Source organism: Antechinus flavipes, chromosome 1, assembly GCF_016432865.1.
Source record: "Antechinus flavipes isolate AdamAnt ecotype Samford, QLD, Australia chromosome 1, AdamAnt_v2, whole genome shotgun sequence".
Classification (NCBI taxonomy): Eukaryota; Metazoa; Chordata; class Mammalia; order Dasyuromorphia; family Dasyuridae; genus Antechinus; species Antechinus flavipes.
Window position 1 is genome coordinate 722,624,441 of NC_067398.1, and position 20,788 is coordinate 722,645,228.

At 42.5% G+C, this 20,788-nt stretch overlaps 1 protein-coding gene, 1 long non-coding RNA gene and 1 gene segment (V, D, J or C); 2 read left to right on the forward strand and 1 right to left on the reverse strand.

Annotated features, from left to right (window-relative positions):
* Positions 1 to 20,788, forward strand: part of LOC127548908 (uncharacterized) — a 118,923-nt gene that overhangs the window by 20,418 nt on the left and 77,717 nt on the right. The gene's annotated exons all lie outside the window — the stretch shown is intronic.
* Positions 1 to 20,788, forward strand: part of LOC127543939 (immunoglobulin lambda variable 4-69-like) — a 78,921-nt gene that overhangs the window by 6,707 nt on the left and 51,426 nt on the right. Inside the window, 1 exon segment of the V gene segment in view lies at positions 5,705 to 5,998. Within this exon segment, the coding sequence occupies positions 5,705 to 5,998 (294 nt within the window).
* LOC127546056 (uncharacterized) lies at positions 9,611 to 15,705 on the reverse strand. Its single transcript, XR_007949968.1, has 2 exons — positions 14,785 to 15,705; positions 9,611 to 11,827 (listed from the first exon to the last, which is right to left on the reverse strand). It is a non-coding gene; the product is annotated as an uncharacterized LOC127546056 (long non-coding RNA).

Genomic DNA, 20,788 nt, shown 5'->3' on the forward strand with positions numbered 1-20,788 from the left:
CCCTGGAAGACCATGAGGAAAGATGCTGAAAGTGTTGGATCAGCCAGAAGAAAATAGGGGACGATCCCCAGAGCCGGGCAGAGACTCTACTACAGATGTGGGGCTCACATGTCATAGTGAGGGGGGATACAGGCCCGGAGGAGGCAGGAGGGCCCTGACTTGGCCACATCCAAAGCCCCTTTGAGGTCTCAGGTCTGTTTTCCAACCTGGGAGTTACTATTTATAATCTGTTAAAAAGTGCTGGTGCTTTTACCCAACCACTAGATGTCCTCATGGAAGCACATGTAACTAGAGAGTAATGGAGCAGAAGACCTAGAAGCAAGTCTTTGTCTGAAAATGACCCAACCTTTGCAATGACTATTACAAGGCCACCCCATATACCCCAAGGCTGTCCTTGCCTGCACCAATACATCCCTTTGGATTTTGCACAGATGCCTCCTTGTGGGACTGATGAGCAACAAGCAGGGTATCCTTCTGACTGTGGGGCTCCGAACTTTGCTCAGGTTGTGGTGACCTTGGGCCAGTAAGCACTGTGGGCGCTGTGGGACTGGCTCTGGGCAGGCAATGGGGACAGGAGGAACCTGGTGATCTCAAGGGGGGGGGGAGTGAGCCCCACTGGGTAACATCTCAGCTGGGCTGAGGCAAAGTCTTCCAAGGCCCCACCCCCTTCCCCTGAGAGACATGCCTTCCCCATGAGATCTGGGACCCCCAATTTAGGATTCAAGGCTTGGTTTAAAAAACTCAGATTTGCATCCAGCCCCAACCCAGCCAGCCCAGTCCCATCACAGACTCACAGGGAGAGGATAAGAGGGACCTGACATTCAAGACTCTGCTGGTTCTCTCTGGGGAGCAGAGCTTTTGGGGTCCCCCAGCAACATGGTCTGGCCTCTTGTCTGCCTCCTCTTGATCACCTTCAGCTCAGGTCAGGGCTGACCCTGCTTATCTGCTCCTTCCTCCTTGTCCTGGCTTCTCTACTGAGGATCTCCAAGCACCTTCTCCCTCTCTCCTATACTGGGACATTAATGTCTGTCTCTGTTTCTCCTTCTCCCAGCCTGTGCTGCTCATTCTCCCTCCATATCTATGTCCTTGGGAGCCATGGCCAGACCCACCTGCACCCTCAGCAGTCAGCACAGCAGCTACTTTATTCATTGGTTCCAGCAGAGCCCAGGAAAGGCCCCCAGATTTGTCATGAGGGTGAAGAGTGATGGAAGTGTAGACAAGGGCAAGGGGATCCCTGACCACTTCTCAGGCTCCAGCTCTGGGGCCGATCACTACTTGTCCAACAGCATCTCCAGCCTGAGGATGAAGCCCAATACCACTATGGAGTTTACCACAGTGTTACATTCAGTGAGGAAGTAGGACAAAAAACCTCCTCTTCCATCCCAGACCTGGCTCAGGCTTCTGACTCAGCCCAAGCTGCCAAGGGACCAGTGGGTTGCTCTCTCTCTCTCTCTCTCTCTCTCTCTCTCTCTCTCTCTCTCTTTCTCTGTTTCTTTCTGTGTGTCTCTCTGTCTCTGTCTGTCTGTGTCTGTCTGTCTGTCTCTCTTTGTCTCTGTCTCTCTCTCTTTCTCTCTCCAGGAGAAAACTGATACAGCAGTGTCGATAGAACAGTGACCCTTAGCAAGTGATAGAATTCAGGCCTTATCAGATATAGTACAGAGCAACTTGACCAAGGATACTTACAACCTTCTCTAAGTCCTTGGAATTCCCCAGTATTTGTTGTAAGAAAGAAATCTGGAAAATGGAGGATGTTGACTGATTTAAGAAAGGTAAATGAACAGATGGAAACTATGGGAACTCTTCAGCCTGGGCTTCCATCTCCGACGCAGTTGCCTAGAGAAAGGCCTCTTTGGGTTATAGACATAAAGGATTGTTTTTATTCTATCTGTCTGGATAAGGAGATATGAAAAGGTTTGCCTTTTCAGTGCCCAGCGTTATCTTAGCTGAGCCTTATAAAAGATATGAATGGACAGTTTTGCCACAGGGGATGAAAAACAGCCCTACTATGTGTCAAATGTATGTTGCTGCTGCTCTTACTCCAGTAAGAAAAGCATTTCCAAAAGTAATGTTATTACATTACATGGATGATATATTGGGATGTGCACCTGAGGAACAAATGTTAGAAGCATTTCTACAAAAGACCACAGAAACACTAAGGAACTACCAATTGCACATAGCTCCAGAAAAATTCAAAGACATACTCCTTTTCAATATTTAGGATATGAAGTATATCCTAAGGGTCTCACAGTACAAAAGCTTTCCTTAAGAACAGAGAAATTAAACACCTTAAATGACTTTCAGAAATTGATAGGAGCTATCCAGTGGATGCGTCCAGTGTTAGGCTTGACTACCTATCAATTGCAACCATTATGTGACATTTTAAGGGAAGACAGTGCTTTAAACTCACCACACCAGCTTATAAAAGAAGCTCAAAAGGCTTTGAGAGAAGTTGAAATGGCTTTATGCGGTGTGGTTGAAAGAGTCACTCAAAAACCCTTAGAAATAACAGTTTTTGCTACAAAGAAGGCACCGACAGCAGTCCTTCATCAAGCAGACAGTGTGATAGAGCGGGTGAACCTTCCAGTACAACTAGAACAAAGCCTTTTTTCTTTCATCTCTTACATTCTTTCATATATATATATATATATATATATATATATATATATATTATATATTATATATATATAGTTATTTTATTGACAAAACTGATGCATGGGTAATTTTTCAACATTGACCCTTGCAATCACTTCTGTTCCAAATTTCTCCCTCCTCCCCAGCTCCTCCCCTAGAAGGCAGATAGTCCTGTACATGTTAGACATGTTAAAATATATGTTAAATACAATATTTGTGTGTGTGTGTGTATATATATATATATACATATACATATATATATATACATATATATATATTAATACAGTTATCTTGTTGTACCAGAAAAATCAGATTTAGAAAGAAGGTAAAAATAACCTGAGGAAAAAACAAAAATGCAGTCCACACTCGTTTCCCAGTGTTCTTATGCTGACTGTAGCTGGTTCTGTTCATCACTGATCAATTAGAACTGATCTGGACCTCTCATTGCTGGAGATGGCCCCGTCTATCAGAATTGATCCTCATATAGTATTGTTGTTGAAGTGTATAAAGATCTCCTGGTTTTGTGTATTTCACTTAGCATCAGTTCACATAAGTCTCTCCAGGCCTGTCGTATTCATCCTGCTGGTCATTTCTTACCAAACAATAATATTCCATAACATCCATAAGCCACAATTTATTCAGTCATTCTCCAATTGATGGGCAACCACTCAGTTTCCAGTTTCTGGCCACTACAAAGCGGGCCGCCACAAACATTTTGGCACATACAGGTCCCTTTCCCTTCTTTAAAATCTCTTTGGAATATAAAGCCCAAAAGTAACACTGCTGGATCAAAGGGTATGCACAGTTTGATAACTTTTTGAATATAGTTCCAAATTGCTCTCCAGAATGGCTGGATCCATTCACAACTCTACTAACAATGCATCAGTGTCCCATAGACCAAAGCCTTACACCTTACCCAGAGTTCCCCCCCCTATCTGTGGCCCTCTATAATTTTCTAGCAAAGAAGGCAAGGGAGGGAGGAATAAGATGGAACATGGAACTAGCAAGTTCACCCACTAAGAAAACTTTGACCGCTGTCTCCCAGTAGATCATGAGAACAATGGCCCAGGATTTTGAATTCCAAACTTTGTGAATATCATCTTCCAACTTAAGATCCTTTGTCCCTCGCCTGGGATACAACCTTGGGGAGATGGAGCCTGGAAACTGCTCCTGCAGATACTGAACTCGTGATTGTTCAAGACCCAAAAGAAGAAGGTTCTTGCGCCAAAAGTTTTCAGCTCCAGGAAATGGCCCCACCACAAAGTTCAAGCATTTTCCAGGATAAATGCAATTAAAGGAGAAGCATCATTATTTGCAGCTGCAAACTCAGGGCTGTGGGACCCCTCCACCTCACCAACAGTTAAGACCCTCCAAGGTAAGAACAGGGGAGATCCTTGAGAACAAGGGGCTGTCTTAATTTTTCAGTTGGATTCCCAGCCCTTAGCATGGAATAAAACAGTAGGCACTTAATTCATGCTCTGTGTCCATTCATTCCTTGGCCATTACCCAATTCCTTACAAAGAACTGGGAAAGGGAAAGACTTCCTAGTCAGAATCTCTCTAAACATATCCCATTGTTTGCACTTATGCCCAAGTCTCTCTGGGGGCCCCGTCAGAACTCATGGAAGAGCTACAAGGAGACAGGAACTCTGTGCTTGTGCTGATGATGTCATATCTTTGGGAAAACTCTGGCAGGACATGAGGGAAGATGCTGAAAGGGCCGGATGGGCCAGAAGAAAATAGGGGACGGTTTTCAGGGGACGATCCTAGAGCCGGGCAGAGATTCTAGTACAGATGTGGGGCTCATACATCCCAATGAGGGGGATCCAGGCCCGGGGGGGGGGGAGGCAAAAGGGCCCGGACTTGGCCGCATCCAAAGCCCCTCTGAGGTCTCAGGTCTGTTCTCCAACCTGGGGGTCACTGCTTATAATCTGCTAAAAGTGCTGGTGCTTTACCAGACCGCTAGGTGTCCTCAGGGGAGCACGTGTGACCTGAGAGTAATGAAGCAGAAGTTCTAGAAGCAAACCTCTGTCTGAAAATGACCCAAGCTTTACAATGACTGTTACAATCTCTCTCACACTCACACACACACACACACTCACACACACTCACACACACTCACACACACTCACGTACATACTCACACTCATACACACACTCACATACATACTCACACTTACACATACACACACTCACACACACTCACATTCACACACACACACTCACATACATACTCACACACACACTCACACACACACTCACATACATACTCACACACACACACTCACACACACAGTGTCACACACACTCTCACTCACACACACACACACACTCACACACACTCACATACACACACACACTCACACACACACACACACACACACACACACACACACGGCTCTCCCCCTGCCCCTCTCCCTCCCTTGTCCTGTGCACAGATTCCCACCTGGGGCCCGGGGAGTACGAGCAGGGTCAGCTTCTGGCTGTGGGGCCCTGACGTTTGCTTACAAGACTGGGATTCATTGCGGGCCTGCAGCCACTAGATGGCGCTGTGGGACTGACTCTGGGCAGGCAAAGGGGGCAGGAGGAGCCTGGGGGTCTCAGGGGGGATGAGCCCAGCTGCCTGTGGCTGAGGCTGCTCTGACCCCCGGGATCCCTCATGGGTGACATGTCAGCTGGGCTGGGCAAGGGCTTCAAAAGCTGCATCCCCTCCCCCTGAAATACAGGCCTTCCCCACGGGACAAAAGATTTAGGGCCTAGGCTGCTTAAGAAGGCCCAGATTTGCATCCAGCCCCGCCCCCTCCCAGCCCCATCCCAGGCTCCCAGGGAGAGGATAAGAGGGGCCTGGCAGAGCCCGGACCCAGCTGGTTCTCTCTGGGGAGCAGAGCTCTTGGGGTCCCCTGCACCATGGCCTGGCCTCTCGTCTGCCTCCTCCTGCTCACCTGCTGCTCAGGTCAGGGCTGACCCTGCTTGTCCTGCTCCCTCCCCCCTGTCCCGGGGTCCCCTGTGAGGGTCTCTCAGCACCTCCCCCCTCCCCCCTGTGCTGGGACATTAATGTCTGTCTGTGTTTCCAGGTTCCTTCTCCCAGCCTGTGCTGACTCAGGCTCCCTCCATGTCTGTGTCCCTGGGAGCCACGGCCAGACTCTCCTGCACCCTCAGCAGTCAGCACAGCAACTACTATATTGCTTGGTACCAGCAGAGCCAGGGAAAGGCCCCTCGGTACCTCATGTATGTGGACAGTGATGGAAGTGCAGGCAAGGGCGAGGGGGTCCCCGACCGCTTCTCGGGCTCCAGCTCTGGGGCCAATCGCTACTTGTCCATCAGCAACATCCAGCCTGAGGATGAAGCCGATTACTACTGTGGGGCAGGTTCACACAGTGATACATTCAGTGAGGAAGTGGGACAAAAACCTCCCTGCCAGCCCCGACCTGGCCCAGGCTGCTGACACAGCGCAAGCTGCCAGGGTACCAGAAGGTCCCTCCTTCTCTCTGCCTTTTTTTTTTTTTCTTTCTTTCACAGTTTTTTCTTTCTTCCTCTTTCTGCTTCTGTCTCTATATATATGGCTGATATTCTGCCGGTCTCTCTTTCTCTGTCTCTGTCTCTGTCTCTGTCTCTGTCTCTCTCTGCCAAAAAATTGGGCTTGCAACTAAAAAAGCTAGAAAAAGAACAAATTAAGTACCAAATCTGAAATTCTGAAAAAAGAGGAGAAAAACTTTTGAATTAATTAATAAATAAAACTAAGAGTTGGTGTTATGAAAAAAAAAAACAAAATAGATAATAGTTAATATTATATTTAGTTTATATGATCAGAAAAAGCAAAGCAGAAAATCAAATTGTTAGTCTCAAAAATGAAAAGGGAGAACTTTTCACCTATGGAGAGGAAATTAGAGCAATAATTGGGAGTTATTTTACCTAAATATGTCAATAGACACGATAATCTAAGTGAAATGGGGGGATACCTATAAAATATAGATTGCTTATATTAAGAGAAGAGGAAATAAATTACTTAAATAATCCCATTATAGAAAAAGAAATAGAACAAAGTATTAATCAACTCTCTAAGAAAAAATCTCCAAGCCCAGAGGGATTTACATGTGAATTCTATCAAACATTTAAAGAACAATTAATTCCAATGCTATATAAATGATTAAAAAAAAAAAAAACAGGGAAAGAAGGACTTCTATCAAATTCCTTTTATAACACATATATAGTGCTGATACATTGTCTAAGAGACATAGAGGTGGGACGCAGGCATGGTTAAGAAAGCACAAAATCAAACAGATTTGCACCTAGACCCCTCACCTCCCTATCACACTATCACAGGGTTTCAGGGAAAGGATAAGAGGGGCCTAGAAAAGCTCAGTCCTCGTGGCATGCTCTTTGGAGAGCAGAGTTCTTAGGACTCCCTGCCCCATAACCTGGTCTCTTGTCTGTCTCCTACTGCTCACTGCTGTTCAGTTCAGGACTAGTCAGAAGAACCCTTTCTTTGCTTCCATTTTCCTTCCTTCCTCTGAGGATCTCAAAGCAGCTTCCAAAAGTCTTTTATATCAGGCTCTTTAATGACTTTCCTTTCTCTAGGTTCTCTCTTCCAGACTGTACTGACTCAGTCTCCTCAGTCTCTTAATCTCTTGAAACCACAGCCAGTGGGTACACATATTGCAGTGTTGGTTCCAGGAAAGGACCCTCATTATATAATGACAAAAGGGATGGAAATGAAGTCAGACAAGAGTGATAGGATCCTGGCCTGGCCTGCAGGACAAAGAGTGTGTAGGCCCTGAAAAAGAAGAGAAGGGGCAGGACAGGAGACGCGTAGAACAGAGACAAGACAGGCTTTCTGATCAAGTCTCGTTTTGTGGGCAAAAGTACAAGTATTTATGGTGGGGTGTAAGGGAGTGAGGGTCATGCAAACTCACTACAGAGGGGACCCTAGACAAAGGAATTGTTTCTTGCTGAAAGGCAAAGTGATCAGGGGCCTTTGATGACGTAGGAAGCTCCAGGAGGCATCTAGATGTCTGTTTATTCAAGGTTAGAGTAGTTTTAGGAATGTTGCTTTATCACCTGTAGATTAGTGCCGGTTCCCCACAGGATCCTCATGACTTCTCTGGCTCTAGATATTGGGACAATGGATATATATCCCTCTGCAACATCCAGCCTGAAGATGAAGATGATTCCTGCCCCTTTCTCCTCTGTCACAGCCCCGACCATGGCACAGGTTCTTATCACCTTCTGAGTTGTTGAAAAAGAAGATGTCCCTTGGTCTCAAACAATCTGCAGGCGACTGCAGCCAAGAATTTAAAAGGTGCTTGTTTCTTGGAAGGGAAATTATAGCAAATCTAGACAGTGTACTAAAAAGTGGGGTCTTCACCTTGCAAAGAAAGCGCCGTATCATCAAAGCTATGCTTTTTCCAACACTAATGTACAACTTTGAGTGTAAATGTCTCCCCCAGATCTCTTTCATGCTCATGGTTTCTGTCTGGGATCGGCTCTATTTTATTTCTTTATGTTCCGCTTGAACACAGCTATTTGCATATTGCCCCACTGACCTTAGGGTATGAAATCTTTTAGATGGGGCTGTTTGTGCTTTTCTCCATGAACCTGGAATATATTTTTGTTCTTCTTAAGTCACTTCCCCAGTCATGTCTGACTCACAGTGAACCCATTTGAAATTTCTTGATAAAGATATTGGAAGAGTTTGTATTTCCTTCTTCAGCTCATTTTACAATGAGGAACTGGGACAAATAGGGGTAAATGACTTACCCACAAATCTTGTGTCCCAGATTTGAAGTCGGGAAGATGAGACTTCCTAACCCCTGTCCCAGCATCCTGTCCATTGTACCACCTAGCTGCTTCAAACATAGTAGGTACTTAATACATGCTTGTTGATCTGAGTTTTCTGGTGAATCAGAGATTCAAAACTCAAAGGGACCCCATATATAAGGAAAGATATTGTCTCTGGTAGTCATCTCCAGGATGGGGCAAGAAAGGAAGAAATAAAAGAAATTTACCTGCTAACTTTATTATATACTTAAAGATAGTAAATTGTATATAATAGATTGGCATCTTTTTATATTAGTTTACAAAAATGCTTCTTTTATTTCTGAAATGAAAATAAAATACATTAAAAAACCAAAATCACTATAGTGGACCAAGATATCATGCCAATATTCCAATGTTCTTATTTATTTATTACTTAAGAAAAAGTTTTATCTTTGGATTTTTTTAAATAGCAAAGACACCAAGGAAAAGATCAGATGCAGGATGCGCTTAGAGTCAAATCACTACGAAGGTGCTCATTGTCATGAAGACAATGGTCTTGAGTCCTAAACTTAATGAATAGGAAGACTCCCAGCTTAGGGTCCATCACCCCACAACTGAGAAGCAAACCTGTGGGGATACAGTCCAGCAACTGCTCCTGTAGACGCCATAATTATTGTTTTGTAAAACTCCAAAAAGGAGGTTTGGATCACAAATTCATAGAATTTTATAAATATAAGTGCAGTTAAAGGAGAATCATCATTATTTGCAGCTGCAACCTCAGGACCACGGGACCTCTCCATCTCACCTCCAGTTGAGGCCTTCAAGGTAGAACAGGGGACCTCCTTGAGAACAGGGGATGTCTTTGTTTTACATTAGGGTTGCCAGCCCTTAGCCTGGAGCTACCACAGTTGGCACTTGATTAACGCTCTGTGTCCCTTCATTCCTTGTCCATGACCAGATTCCTATGGAAGACCTGGGAAAGGGAAAGGCTTCTTCAGCAGAATCTCTCTAAGTGGATCCCGTTACTTGCACTTAGGTCCCAAGTCTCCCTGAGGCCCCGTCACCTTCTGGGACTGAGGGAACTGGGGACATGAATTCTGTGCTTGTGCTGATGACGTCATATCTTTGGGAAAACTCTGGAAGAACATGAGGGAAGATGCTGAAAGGGCCTGTGAGGGATGTAGAAGACCCTTACCCAAAATGACTACTCAGAGATCCCTCAGTAGAAGGCAGAAAAGTTGTTTATTGAAAAACCTCCGGAGGATGAGCCGTCCCATCGCAAGATAAACTCGCGGTAGGAGGGCTAAAGAAGTAGTAAAGATACATAGCTTTTATACAAGAAATTACATCACAAGTAAGAGAGCATTGAAAGGGGAGGGGGAGGCATCTAATTGGTTGTTGCTACTTGGGGAGATTGGAATGGAAGGTTTCTGTTTCCCTGAAATCTCCTGATTTCTGGGAAACAAAGTCAGGCCTTCAGGCTTAATCAAGCAGACAGTGGTCCAGCTAATAGACTAAATATTGATAAATGTCATCAGTTCAGGTTAAGTAAATATGTTTCTAGCTGGCCAAGGCTCAAGTAGATATGAACCTGCACATATACAGGTCATAGGGGAGACACAGAAATAATAAAATACAGAAAAAGAATTCATACATCCCTGTAAGTTCTTCACCTTATCTATTCCCCACAGCTCCCCCCTTCTAACATGTAAATGATTTTTATCATATTTCTATGAAGAACTTACACACTTTTCAAAATCAGTTAATATATCTATACATTGTTTATCAAGTTCACAATCAAGATCATCCCTCTTTAATACATTCCAGTCTTTTCTCTGAAGAATTATCATTTTAATAGCATCTTCTGTATACAATATTTTGATAGGGACCACTGAACTATTCTGGTTACTAATGTAATTATACAGGATAGACATAGCAGCAACAGGATAATACCATTGATTGCAATAAGTTCATACCATAAAAATTGCTTCCATCAACTATCTTAGAAACAGTTATCACAGAACAGATTGGCATTTGGCAAACATAAAAATACAAAGATAAATAAAGATGACAATCTAGGGAAACTGAGGTACAACATTACACACTCTTCTTCTGAATATTTGAATTATTGAATTACCTTCCCTAGAAACCTGGGAGGTCTCAGCACCATAATTTTGACCAATCCAATGTGAGGCAAATAAGTCAAAATGAAACTCAAGGACAAGTCTCTTCCTGACAACCCCAGAGTTATCAGCAGTACAAAAGCCCTCATCTCAGCCAGAGAATCCAGTTTGAGATGGACAGTTCACTGTGTTAGGTGGTCTGCAGTTATTTGTGCACTTAACTCAGCTTCTGCTTATAAAGGGAGTAGCAGGGCTCGAGACAGTCATGCTGCCCATTCAGTGGGGCAACCCACTCCAGGGGAGAAGGGTGAGGCTTAGTGTAGCTCCACCTGTCCCCACCCAGGGGGACAGACAGGGCTGCTACTAGAATACAGATTTCTGAGCAGAGCTATCAGAGCATGCACAGTTAGAACATGAAGGCAGGCAAACTCCAAACTTTAGAACTTGATCTCAAAAGGGCAATGTTATAAAAATGCTGAGATACCAGTTAAGAAACTGGGGTTACAGGGCTGGAGACTGCCAGTCCCAAGATAAGTGTCTTTATCTTGGAGATTTCTTAAAAATAGAATAGTTCCCAAAACTGAGTCTGCCAGGGCAATTCCACAGAATGAGGGGTTTCAAAGCTAAAACATAGTAAAAACAAAAAGAATTGCTTAAGGACTTCCAATTTAATCTGAATGTATAGGGGATGGGGCAGAAGTACGTAAGGCAAAAGTGAAAGAAAACTAAGGGTTCCCACTCTTTTAGGTATTTTGAGAAAAATCCACCAGTTTCCCTAGTTCCCTATCTCTTCCTCTCCTTTTTTTTCCTCATGGAAAGGAATCATCCAAAAAAAAAAAAAAAAAAGTAAACAGTCAAATAACCATCAACATATAAATCCCAAGAGTGAATTAAAGTTCCTATACATAATAGTCTAGTACAGGAGGAGTTTCCTAAAATCAATCAAATCAAATCAAATACCTTAAACAATTACATATTCTGAAGTGAACATAGATATTATAAACATTTTATAGCTTCCTTAACAGCAATAGTTACCATTTTTAATAATTTCCATCCCAAATCTTAAACACACAGTAATGTTTGCATTTTTTTTCTAACTCTAGTAATAGAGTTGTAATTTTAACAATAATTCATCAACTACTTTCCCACTTCCCCCATATCAGTCCAAATTACATCAGGAGCACTGGCGATGGTCTCGATCTTAGCTGCTTCAGGCTGAGAAATGGGCGAAGGTGCTCAATCCATGCAGGGGTGTGGGTGTGGTGTCAATCTAAGCTTCAGATGGGCCGATCCATGTCTCAGAAGAGATTCAATAATCTGTAGTTTGACCAAAATCTAGAACAACAAAAAACTAAATCTAACAAAGTTAGAACAGTCTGGACCTGCAATAACATGTGGGGAGGCCAGTATAGATTGGCCAGCAATTCCTGTGTGAAGGAATAAGCGTGCTTCACAGGATAGGCAGACAACTATAGTTCCAATAAATAGCAGTTAGGTTTCACAGACCATTGTAAATTGTCCTCTTATTATTTAAAAAAAAAAACATTTTAAAAATAAAACACAAATATCCAGTAACAGACAGATGACCAGGCTAAATACTTATTTGCCTAAGTATTTAGGATATAATGATTACATATAACCAGATTGGAAACAGCAAGGTATGACATATTTGAATTACATTAACAGTTCTTATTAACTATTGTTCTGATCATAGAAATCAGTCACAGGAGGAAAAAATGCAAGAACGTAACTATAACATAATATAAGCAGTTAAAACTCAATCTTCAGCACACTGAAGATTGGAGCTTTAAAACTTCCAAATAGCATTAATTACAAGCCCAAAGAATTTCGTCTCCAAAGTTTCAAATAAATCTCAGTTATTTACCATGACCTTATATCAATAACAGTAAGAAATTTATCCCAGAAAATTCACACAATTCTTATATACCCAAGTAGATGTTGCATCTTGAATAAATTTAATATGCCAATCATTTTGCTTTTAAAATACCCAATATATAGAAAAATCCCAAATCACATATGGTTCACAACAAAAACATTTTCAAAAGGAAGAAAGCAAAAACTATTATCCTTGAAGTCCCATTTCAGATAATTGGCATCAATACAGTTAATTAAAACTTCCTATTTTCACATAAAAAGAATCTGAAAAGTTCTTGAAAACATCAATTAAACTTTTTGAAATAACCCTTTCAAACTATATACCACATTTCTGATCATATTCTTTAATATTCATAACCATTATGTATCTAAAGAAACAAATATTCAATCAATTGACATCTTGTAAGAGCAATTTGTCTCTTTAAATAACCTTTTGTTTTCTTCAGCCAAGGGAACCAAGCGGCTGCAGCTTTCTGCTGCTGCTCACTCGCTCTCCTCCCACAAAAACACATCCCTTCTCATAGCCATCTCTCTGTGACTACCCTTTCCAACCAGTTCCTTCTTTTTCCCACTGACGACTTCTTGAAATCATTTGTTTCTACTAATCAATCCTTCTTAAATTACCTTCATTCTCCTATCCCATCTCTCTGTCTCTCTCTCTTCCCAATGCTTACTTGCTCAAAATTTATTACATACTTTAAACACTCCTAAATCAAAAATCCTTCTGACTAGATGCTCTATTTAAACTATTAATTGCTTTTGTAAATCAATCTCTTTTCCCTTGTCTTTAAATCATCTTTTTTTTTAAACTTTAAACTTCAAGATTCACAATTAATTTTGAATCAAATTTCGTAAAACTTATAATATAGTTTACAAATTACTCAATACTTTTAAAAAGCAACATACCATTTAAGTAGGGAGATACAAACACAAGCCCCCCCTAAGGTAAGCTACTGGCATTTTGTTTAATAACCTATATTTCAATTTGAAGTCCAACCAAATAATAAAAAAAAAGAAAGGTTTTTCTCTTCAGTTGTAAAGGCCACAATATTCGAAAAATTCTTAAGATTTTATACTCAGAATAAATCTAACATGTATAAGGCAACAGTAAATTATTTCCCCCAATTTTAATTTTATTTCAATTTCAAAATTATAGTACCTCTTTAAAATATAGTAAATTCCCAAAACTCTTAATCAAATATTGCAAACAATTACCCAGTTTAGTCTTCTTAAACTTTCTTTTCTCTAATTCCATGAAGGCAAATTTACTAATAATGATTTCTCTTTCTTTTCCTGCAAATTTTTTTTCTTTAGAAGTATGCCTAGTTTTCCCACAGGTCCAACAGGTCAGAATGCCCCTGTGTTCAACTATTTACCTCTCTTACTCTATTTTTATTCCTCCCTTCCAATATCTGCAGTTTCTTATTTCCAATCTTAAATTTTCCAATCTTAACACACACACCAATTTAAAGTTATTTTACTTCAGTTTGTGAAATTTCCTAAAATTTACCTAGATACTTTATTCCCATGTCTTTTCTTTAGTAACCAGAAAAGAGTTAAGCACCAATCCTTGCTTTACCTTGAGAATTCTTTTCTCTGGCTGAGTCCTGATAACAGGCTCCTTGTTTACAGGAGCAATAGCCACTGTTCTTCTATTTTCTCAAAACTTTCCAAACTTTCAATCTATGTTTTTATTTTCCCCTTCTCTCCCCCTTCCTGCAAAGCCACTGCCAGAGACAGAGGGAGAGAGAGAAAAATGATTTTCTTTTCTTGAGAAGCCCAAAACTAGTTCCCAAATTCTAAGACCAATACATTCTGAGCCACTCTGAAAGAATTACTACTCTGAATGAATTCCAGTTCCCACAATTCAGCCTGATATTTTTCTAAGCCTGTAACACAGAGCTGAATTCTTATCTTTTATGAGCTTTCTAACTTTTAACACAGAACAAAGGCAATGCAAAGCAGACATACACACAGACATTCACAAAACTCTTTTCACCTTTTACATACAGATTTAAGTCTGATATACCCAAATAATCCTGGGATATACATCCTCCCAGTTTTCTTCCCTTGTATATCTGGAAGTTCATTCCAGTCTTGAATTTCCTAGCTAACGTCCTGATACAAATTTTCGGACTGCTTCTATACCACCCTGGACTTGATCCAGGTATTGGTGGAGGCCCTATGTTACCCTCACGCCCAGGTGGAGGCCCTATGTTACCCTCACGCCCCCACAGCCACCCGAGAGCTTCCTTAGGAAAAGTCCTTTATCGTTGGGGTTAACAGCAGTCCACACCAAAAATAAATTTAAGAGGGCTAATCCCTCAGGGTCTCCCTCGACCCAGCCAATAAACCCCCAGACTTCCCAAGAGCTTTACCTCGAGAACATATGTTTCTTTTCAGGCTGCAAATGCTGGCCATCAGGACTCTACTTCTTTCAATCTTCAATTCTGCATTCCACTGAGTATTCCTGCTTCGGGTTGTTGTCTAAAAGGGGAGGGAGGCTGCTCACCCAGAGCCAGAGACGATGGAGAAAACTACTCCATGGGCGCCTGTCCCTGTTCGGGGTGTACATAGCTGTCTCCCCCAAAGACCCCATCCCGGACGAGCCCCCATCTGTGAGGGATGTAGAAGACCCTTACCCAAAATGACTACTCAGAGATCCCTCAGTAGAAGGCAGAAAAGTTGTTTATTGAAAAACCTCCGGAGGATGAGCCGTCCCATCACAAGATAAGCTCACGGTAGGAGGGCTAAAGAAGTAGTAAAGATATATAGCTTTTATACAAGAAATTACATCACAAGTAAGAGAGCATTGAAAGGGGAGGGGGAGGCATCTAATTGGTTGTTGCTACTTGGGGAGATTGGAATGGAAGGTTTCTGTTTCCCTGAAATCTCCTGATTTCTGGGAAACAAAGTCAGGCCTTCAGGCTTAATCAAGCAGACAGTGGTCCAGCTAATAGACTAAATATTGATAAATGTCAAATACCAATAAATGTCATCAGTTCAGGTTAAGTAAATATGTTTCTAGTTGGCCAAGGTTCAAGTAGATATGAGCCTGCACATATACAGGTCATAGGGGAGACACAGAAATAATAAAATACAGAAAAAGAATTCATACATTCCTGTAAGTTCTTCACCTTATCTATTCCCCACAGGCCGGATCGGCCAGAAGAAAACAGCCGACGACATTCAGGGGACGATCCTAGAGCCAGGCAGAGACTAGTATAGATGCAGGGCTCACACGTCCCAGTGAGGGGGACACAGGCCCGGGGGGAGGGGAGGGGAGTTCTGACTTGGCTGCATCCCTCTGAGGTCTCAGGTTGTCCTCCCCTGCACCTCTCCATCCCTTGTCCTGGGAACAGACGCCCCCTTGTGGGACTGGTGAGCAACAAACACATGGCTACTTCTGGCTCTGGGACCTGAGGTTTACTTACCAGGCTGGGGTGACCTGGGGGCTCGCAGCCACTAGGGGGTGCTGTGTGACTGGCTCTGGGCAGTCAATGGGGGCAGGAGGAGGCTGGGGATCTCAGGATGAGCCCCGCTGACTGTGTCTGTGGCTGCTCTGACCCCCTGGGATTCCTTATGAGTTACAGCTCAGCTGGGCTCCATCCCCTCCCCCCGAGAGACTCGCCTTCCTCATGGGACCCAGGACCCCAGATTTAGAACCCAGAGTGTAGTTAAAGCAACCCAGATTTGCATCCACCCCCGCCCCCTCCCAGCCCTATCCCAGGCTCACAGGGAGAGGATAAGAGGGGCCTGGCAGAGCCCGGACCCAGCTGGTTCTCTCTGGGGAGCAGAGCTCTCGGGGTCCCCTGCACCATGGCCTGGCCTCTCGTCTGCCTCCTCCTGCTCACCTGCTGCTCAGGTCAGGGCTGACCCTGCTTGTCCTGCTCCCTCCCCCCTGTCCCAGGGTCCCATGTGAGGGTCTTCCAGCACCTTCCCCCTCCCTCCTGTGCTGGGACATTAATGTCTGTCTGTGTTTCCAAGTTCCTTCTCCCAGCCTGTGCTGACTCAGGCTCCCTCCATGTCTGTGTCCCTGGGAGCCACGGCCAGACTCTCCTGCACCCCCAGCAGTCAGCACAGCAATGATGGAATTGAATGGTACCAGCAGAGCCCAGGAGAGACCCCTCAGCACATCTTATATGTCGGCAACAGTAGAGCTGGAGGCAGGGGCGCCAGGTTCCCCAACCGCTTCTCTGGCTCCATCTGTGGGGCTGATTGTTACTTGTCCATCAGCAGCTCACATTTCAGTTGATGACTGACTCTCTCAGCTTGCCTGAGCCCATCATCCTTCCTGAATATTGCCATGGATTTGAGGCTATGCCCATTTCTTCTTATTTCATCCATTCTACCTTCCCTGCCTGCAGCACAGGGAGGAATACTATCTCATCACCTTAGCTGAAATCAAACCTCATGCACATAAAATGAAATGGGAAGTCTTCAGGCAAATCCTTGGTAACACTTTGATCAGAATAACCTGAAGAAATAAAGCAATTTTATCAATTCCCAGCTGACACTGATGTCTTAACCCTATTTTTGTGGTCTGATCATTTACCAAGTTTTGAGTTTATAAAACTGCTACTTTCCAGCACAGCCCAGCTGTTCATCTTGCCCATCAGGACAGGTTCTTGCTAGAGACTTAATGGTGGTTTCCCATGTCTGTTTTCTGTGAGGCTACAGAAAGTGAGCTTACATGTGACACACTTATCCCATCGAGAAAGCAGTTGTTGTGTCTATCTGGGCCATCATCCAGAGCACATCAATTAGGAACAGAGCAGCAGCAGGAAAGAAACTTAGCCCAGCATCAGTTCAACATAAACACCATGAAAACTGATGAGAAAGAGGAGGAGGAGGAGCCTAGGAAAAAACTATGGTAACAATGAAATTAAGTTCATGTTCAGAGAGAACCTCTTAAATGGCTACAATGTAGGAGGGAAATCCAAAGGCCCTCAAAAAGGACAAACATGAACTGAAACATGGGCAGAGGGGTCTATTCTCTGAGGCTCCCATTCTTGAAACAATGTGAAATAAATCTTTCCTGCATTCGTCAGCCAGTCAGTGAGTTCTTGGTTAGGATATTTTGTTTCTCACAAAGGGGGGTCCATCCAGGATCCAGACATCATGACTTTGGGGTGGCCCCGTCCAAGTAGGAGGAGACTTCAACAGCCTAGGGGCCAGGCTTAGGCTTTCCCCCCTCGTAGACAGTCCAAAGATCCCAGGACCACAAAGTGAGGTCACTGATGAATTCAGGAAACAGCAAGGGAAGTGGACTTGATCCTGCAGCAGCCATGGAAACTGTGCAGAGACCACAGCTTTCAAGGTTCTCTCCCTAGAGGGGACTGGGAATGAGCAGGGACGCTCTGTGTAGACTCATGTCCAGTACAGCCTCGCCAAAGACCAGTAGGCTTCTCAAAAATTCTATGCTTTGGAGTCAGCCTCAGTTTCTCTCTAGACGGGTCGCTATGGTCCTAAACCCCCAGAGTCCCAGAATTCTCAGGGGATGCTGGATTCTGTTAAAGGGTGTGATTTATCTCCATGTAGCTTGGAGAAATCCAGGAAAATTTGGTTTACACCTTAAAATCTTATCCCCTGGACCCACACTTAACACCATATACCAAGATAAGATCAAAATGGGTCCATGACCTAGGCATAAAGAACGAGATTATAAATAAATTAGAGGAACATAGGATAGTTTATCTCTCAGACTTGTGGAGGAGAAAGAAATTTGTGACCAAAGATGAACTAGAGACCATTACCGATCACAAAATAGAAAATTTTGATTATATCAAATTAAAAAGCCTTTGTACAAACAAAACTAATGCAAACAAGATTAGAAGGGAAGCAACAAACTGGGAAAACATCTTCACAGTTAAAGGTTCTGATAAAGGCCTCATTTCCAAAATATATAGAGAACTGACTCAAATTTATAAAAAATCAAGCCATTCTCCAATTGATAAATGGTCAAAGAATATGAACAGACAATTTTCAGAGGATGAAATTGAAACTATTACCACCCATATGAAAGTGTTCCAAATCATTATTGATCAGAAAAATGCAAATTAAGACAACTCTGAGATACCACTACACACCTGTCAGATTGGCTAAGATGACAGGAAAAAATAATGATGAATGTTGGAGGGGATGCGGGAAAACTGGGACACTGATGCATTATTGGTGGAGTTGTGAACGAATCCACCATTCTGGAGAGCAATCTGGAATTATGCCCAAAAAGTTACCAAATTGTGCATACCCTTTGATCTAGCAGTGTTTCTATTAGGCTTATAGCCCAAAGAAATACTAAAGAAGGGAAAGGGACCTGTATGTGCCAAAATGTTTGTGGCAGCCCTCTTTGTAGTGGCTAGAAACTGGAAAATGAATGGATGCCTATCAATTGGAGAATAGCTGGGTAAATTGTGGTATATGAATGTTATGGAATATTATTGTTCTGTAAGAAATGACCAGCAGGATGAATACAGAGAGGACTGGCGAGACTTACATGAACTGATGCTAAGTGAAATGAGCAGAACCAGGAGATCATTATACATTTCGACAACGATATTGTATGAGGATGTATTCTGATGGAAGTGGATTTCTTTGACAAAGACTCAGTTTCAATTGATAAATGATGGACAGAAGCAGCTACACCCAAAGAAAGAACACTGGGAAACAAATGTGAACTATTTGCATTTTTGTTTTTCTTTCTGAGTTGTTTTTACCTTCTGCATCCAATTCTCTCTGTGCAACAAGAGAACTGCTCAGTTCTGCAAACATATATTGTATCTAGGATATACTGCAACAAATCTAACATATATAGGACTGCTTGCCATCTAGGGGAGGGGGTGGAGGGAGGGAGGGGAAAAATTGGAACAGAAATGAGTGCAAGGGATAATGTTGTAAAAAAATTACCCTGGCATGGATTCTGTCAATATAAAGTTATTATAAAATAAAATAAAATATTAAAAAAAATTAAAATCTTATCCCCTTCCAAATACAGCAGTTTATAGGAAAGTGTACAAAATTTAGGAGGGAGATAGGAGACAGAACCGTTTTGCTCCCCAGGGGCCTGTGGCTCCATCTCAGGCCTCAATTGTTTATTGCCATTCCAGAGATTTCAACCAGGTTAAGAGAATGGAGTTTTTGAATGAGAAGAGGAATGTTTTTCCCAAAAATGGGATCAAAATACTGTGTTTAAATTTAAATGGCATACGATCAAATTACTTTCAATTGTATTTGAGAATAAGGTTTTAAATATATGTGTGCATTAATATTATAATATTGCTACTAGACGTTTACATCTCTGTTTGATTTGACTGGAAGTTAAAAAATAGGTTATCACAACAAAGTACTGGTAATTGACCTCAAGAGATCACATGTTCTTATCCACTAATGAAATGAAATATGTTTTTTTCTAAAATATACATTGGGCAATTTCTAAAAATTATGAGCTATGCTTTAAAGTTTTGTCAGCTCTGCTGGAAATAAATTTTATGAGATTTGGTCCAAAGTCATTTAGATATTATCTATATTGTGAATCTTTTTTCCCCCTGAGGCATTTGGGTTTAAATGACTTGCCCAGGGTCACACAACTAGGGAGTGTTAAGCATGTGAGATCAGATTTGAATTCGGGTTCTCCTGACTTCAGGGATGGTTCTCTATCCACTACCTGCCCCTATATTGTGAATATTAAAGTTTTTAAAACGTGACTTTACAAACAAGGGACAAAAAAGATTGATTTGCAAAAACAATTGGTAGTTTGAATGGGACATCTAGTTAGAATATCACAAGCTAAAGAAATGATTTTTTAAATTTGTTATTGGTGTATATGTTAAAATTGGAAACTTGGCTTTAAATTTCATAAGAATCCTATCCATTTTTGTGATAGGCTATCTTATGTTTATTTGGCCATCACTCATCACAACTGTGAAATTGCTAATTAACTTATTTGGGGTTATTTTCATAATATTGAAACCTAAAATTGTTAGGGATAATTGATGTGATAGGTTGAGAGAGAGAGAGAGACAGTGAGAGAGAGAGAGAGAGAGACAGACAGACAGACAGACACAGACACAGAGACAGAGAGAGACACAGAGACAGAGACAGAGAGAGAGACACAGAGACAGACAGAGAGAGACAAAGAGGGGGGAGAGAGAAAGAGAGAGAGAGAGAGAGAGAGAGAAGGCCAGAGACAGAGAGAGAGAGAGAGAGAGAGAGAGAGAGAGAGAGAGAAACAGAGAGAGAGACAGAGAGACAGAGAGAGAGACAGAGAGAGACAGAGAGAGAGCGCGAGAGCAAGCGCAACAGAGATTGAAGAAATGTTTTTAAGGGCATAGAGAGGAGCAGGCTGGTTTAGCTCGTACCAAAAGATGTGGTTGCAGAACCCCA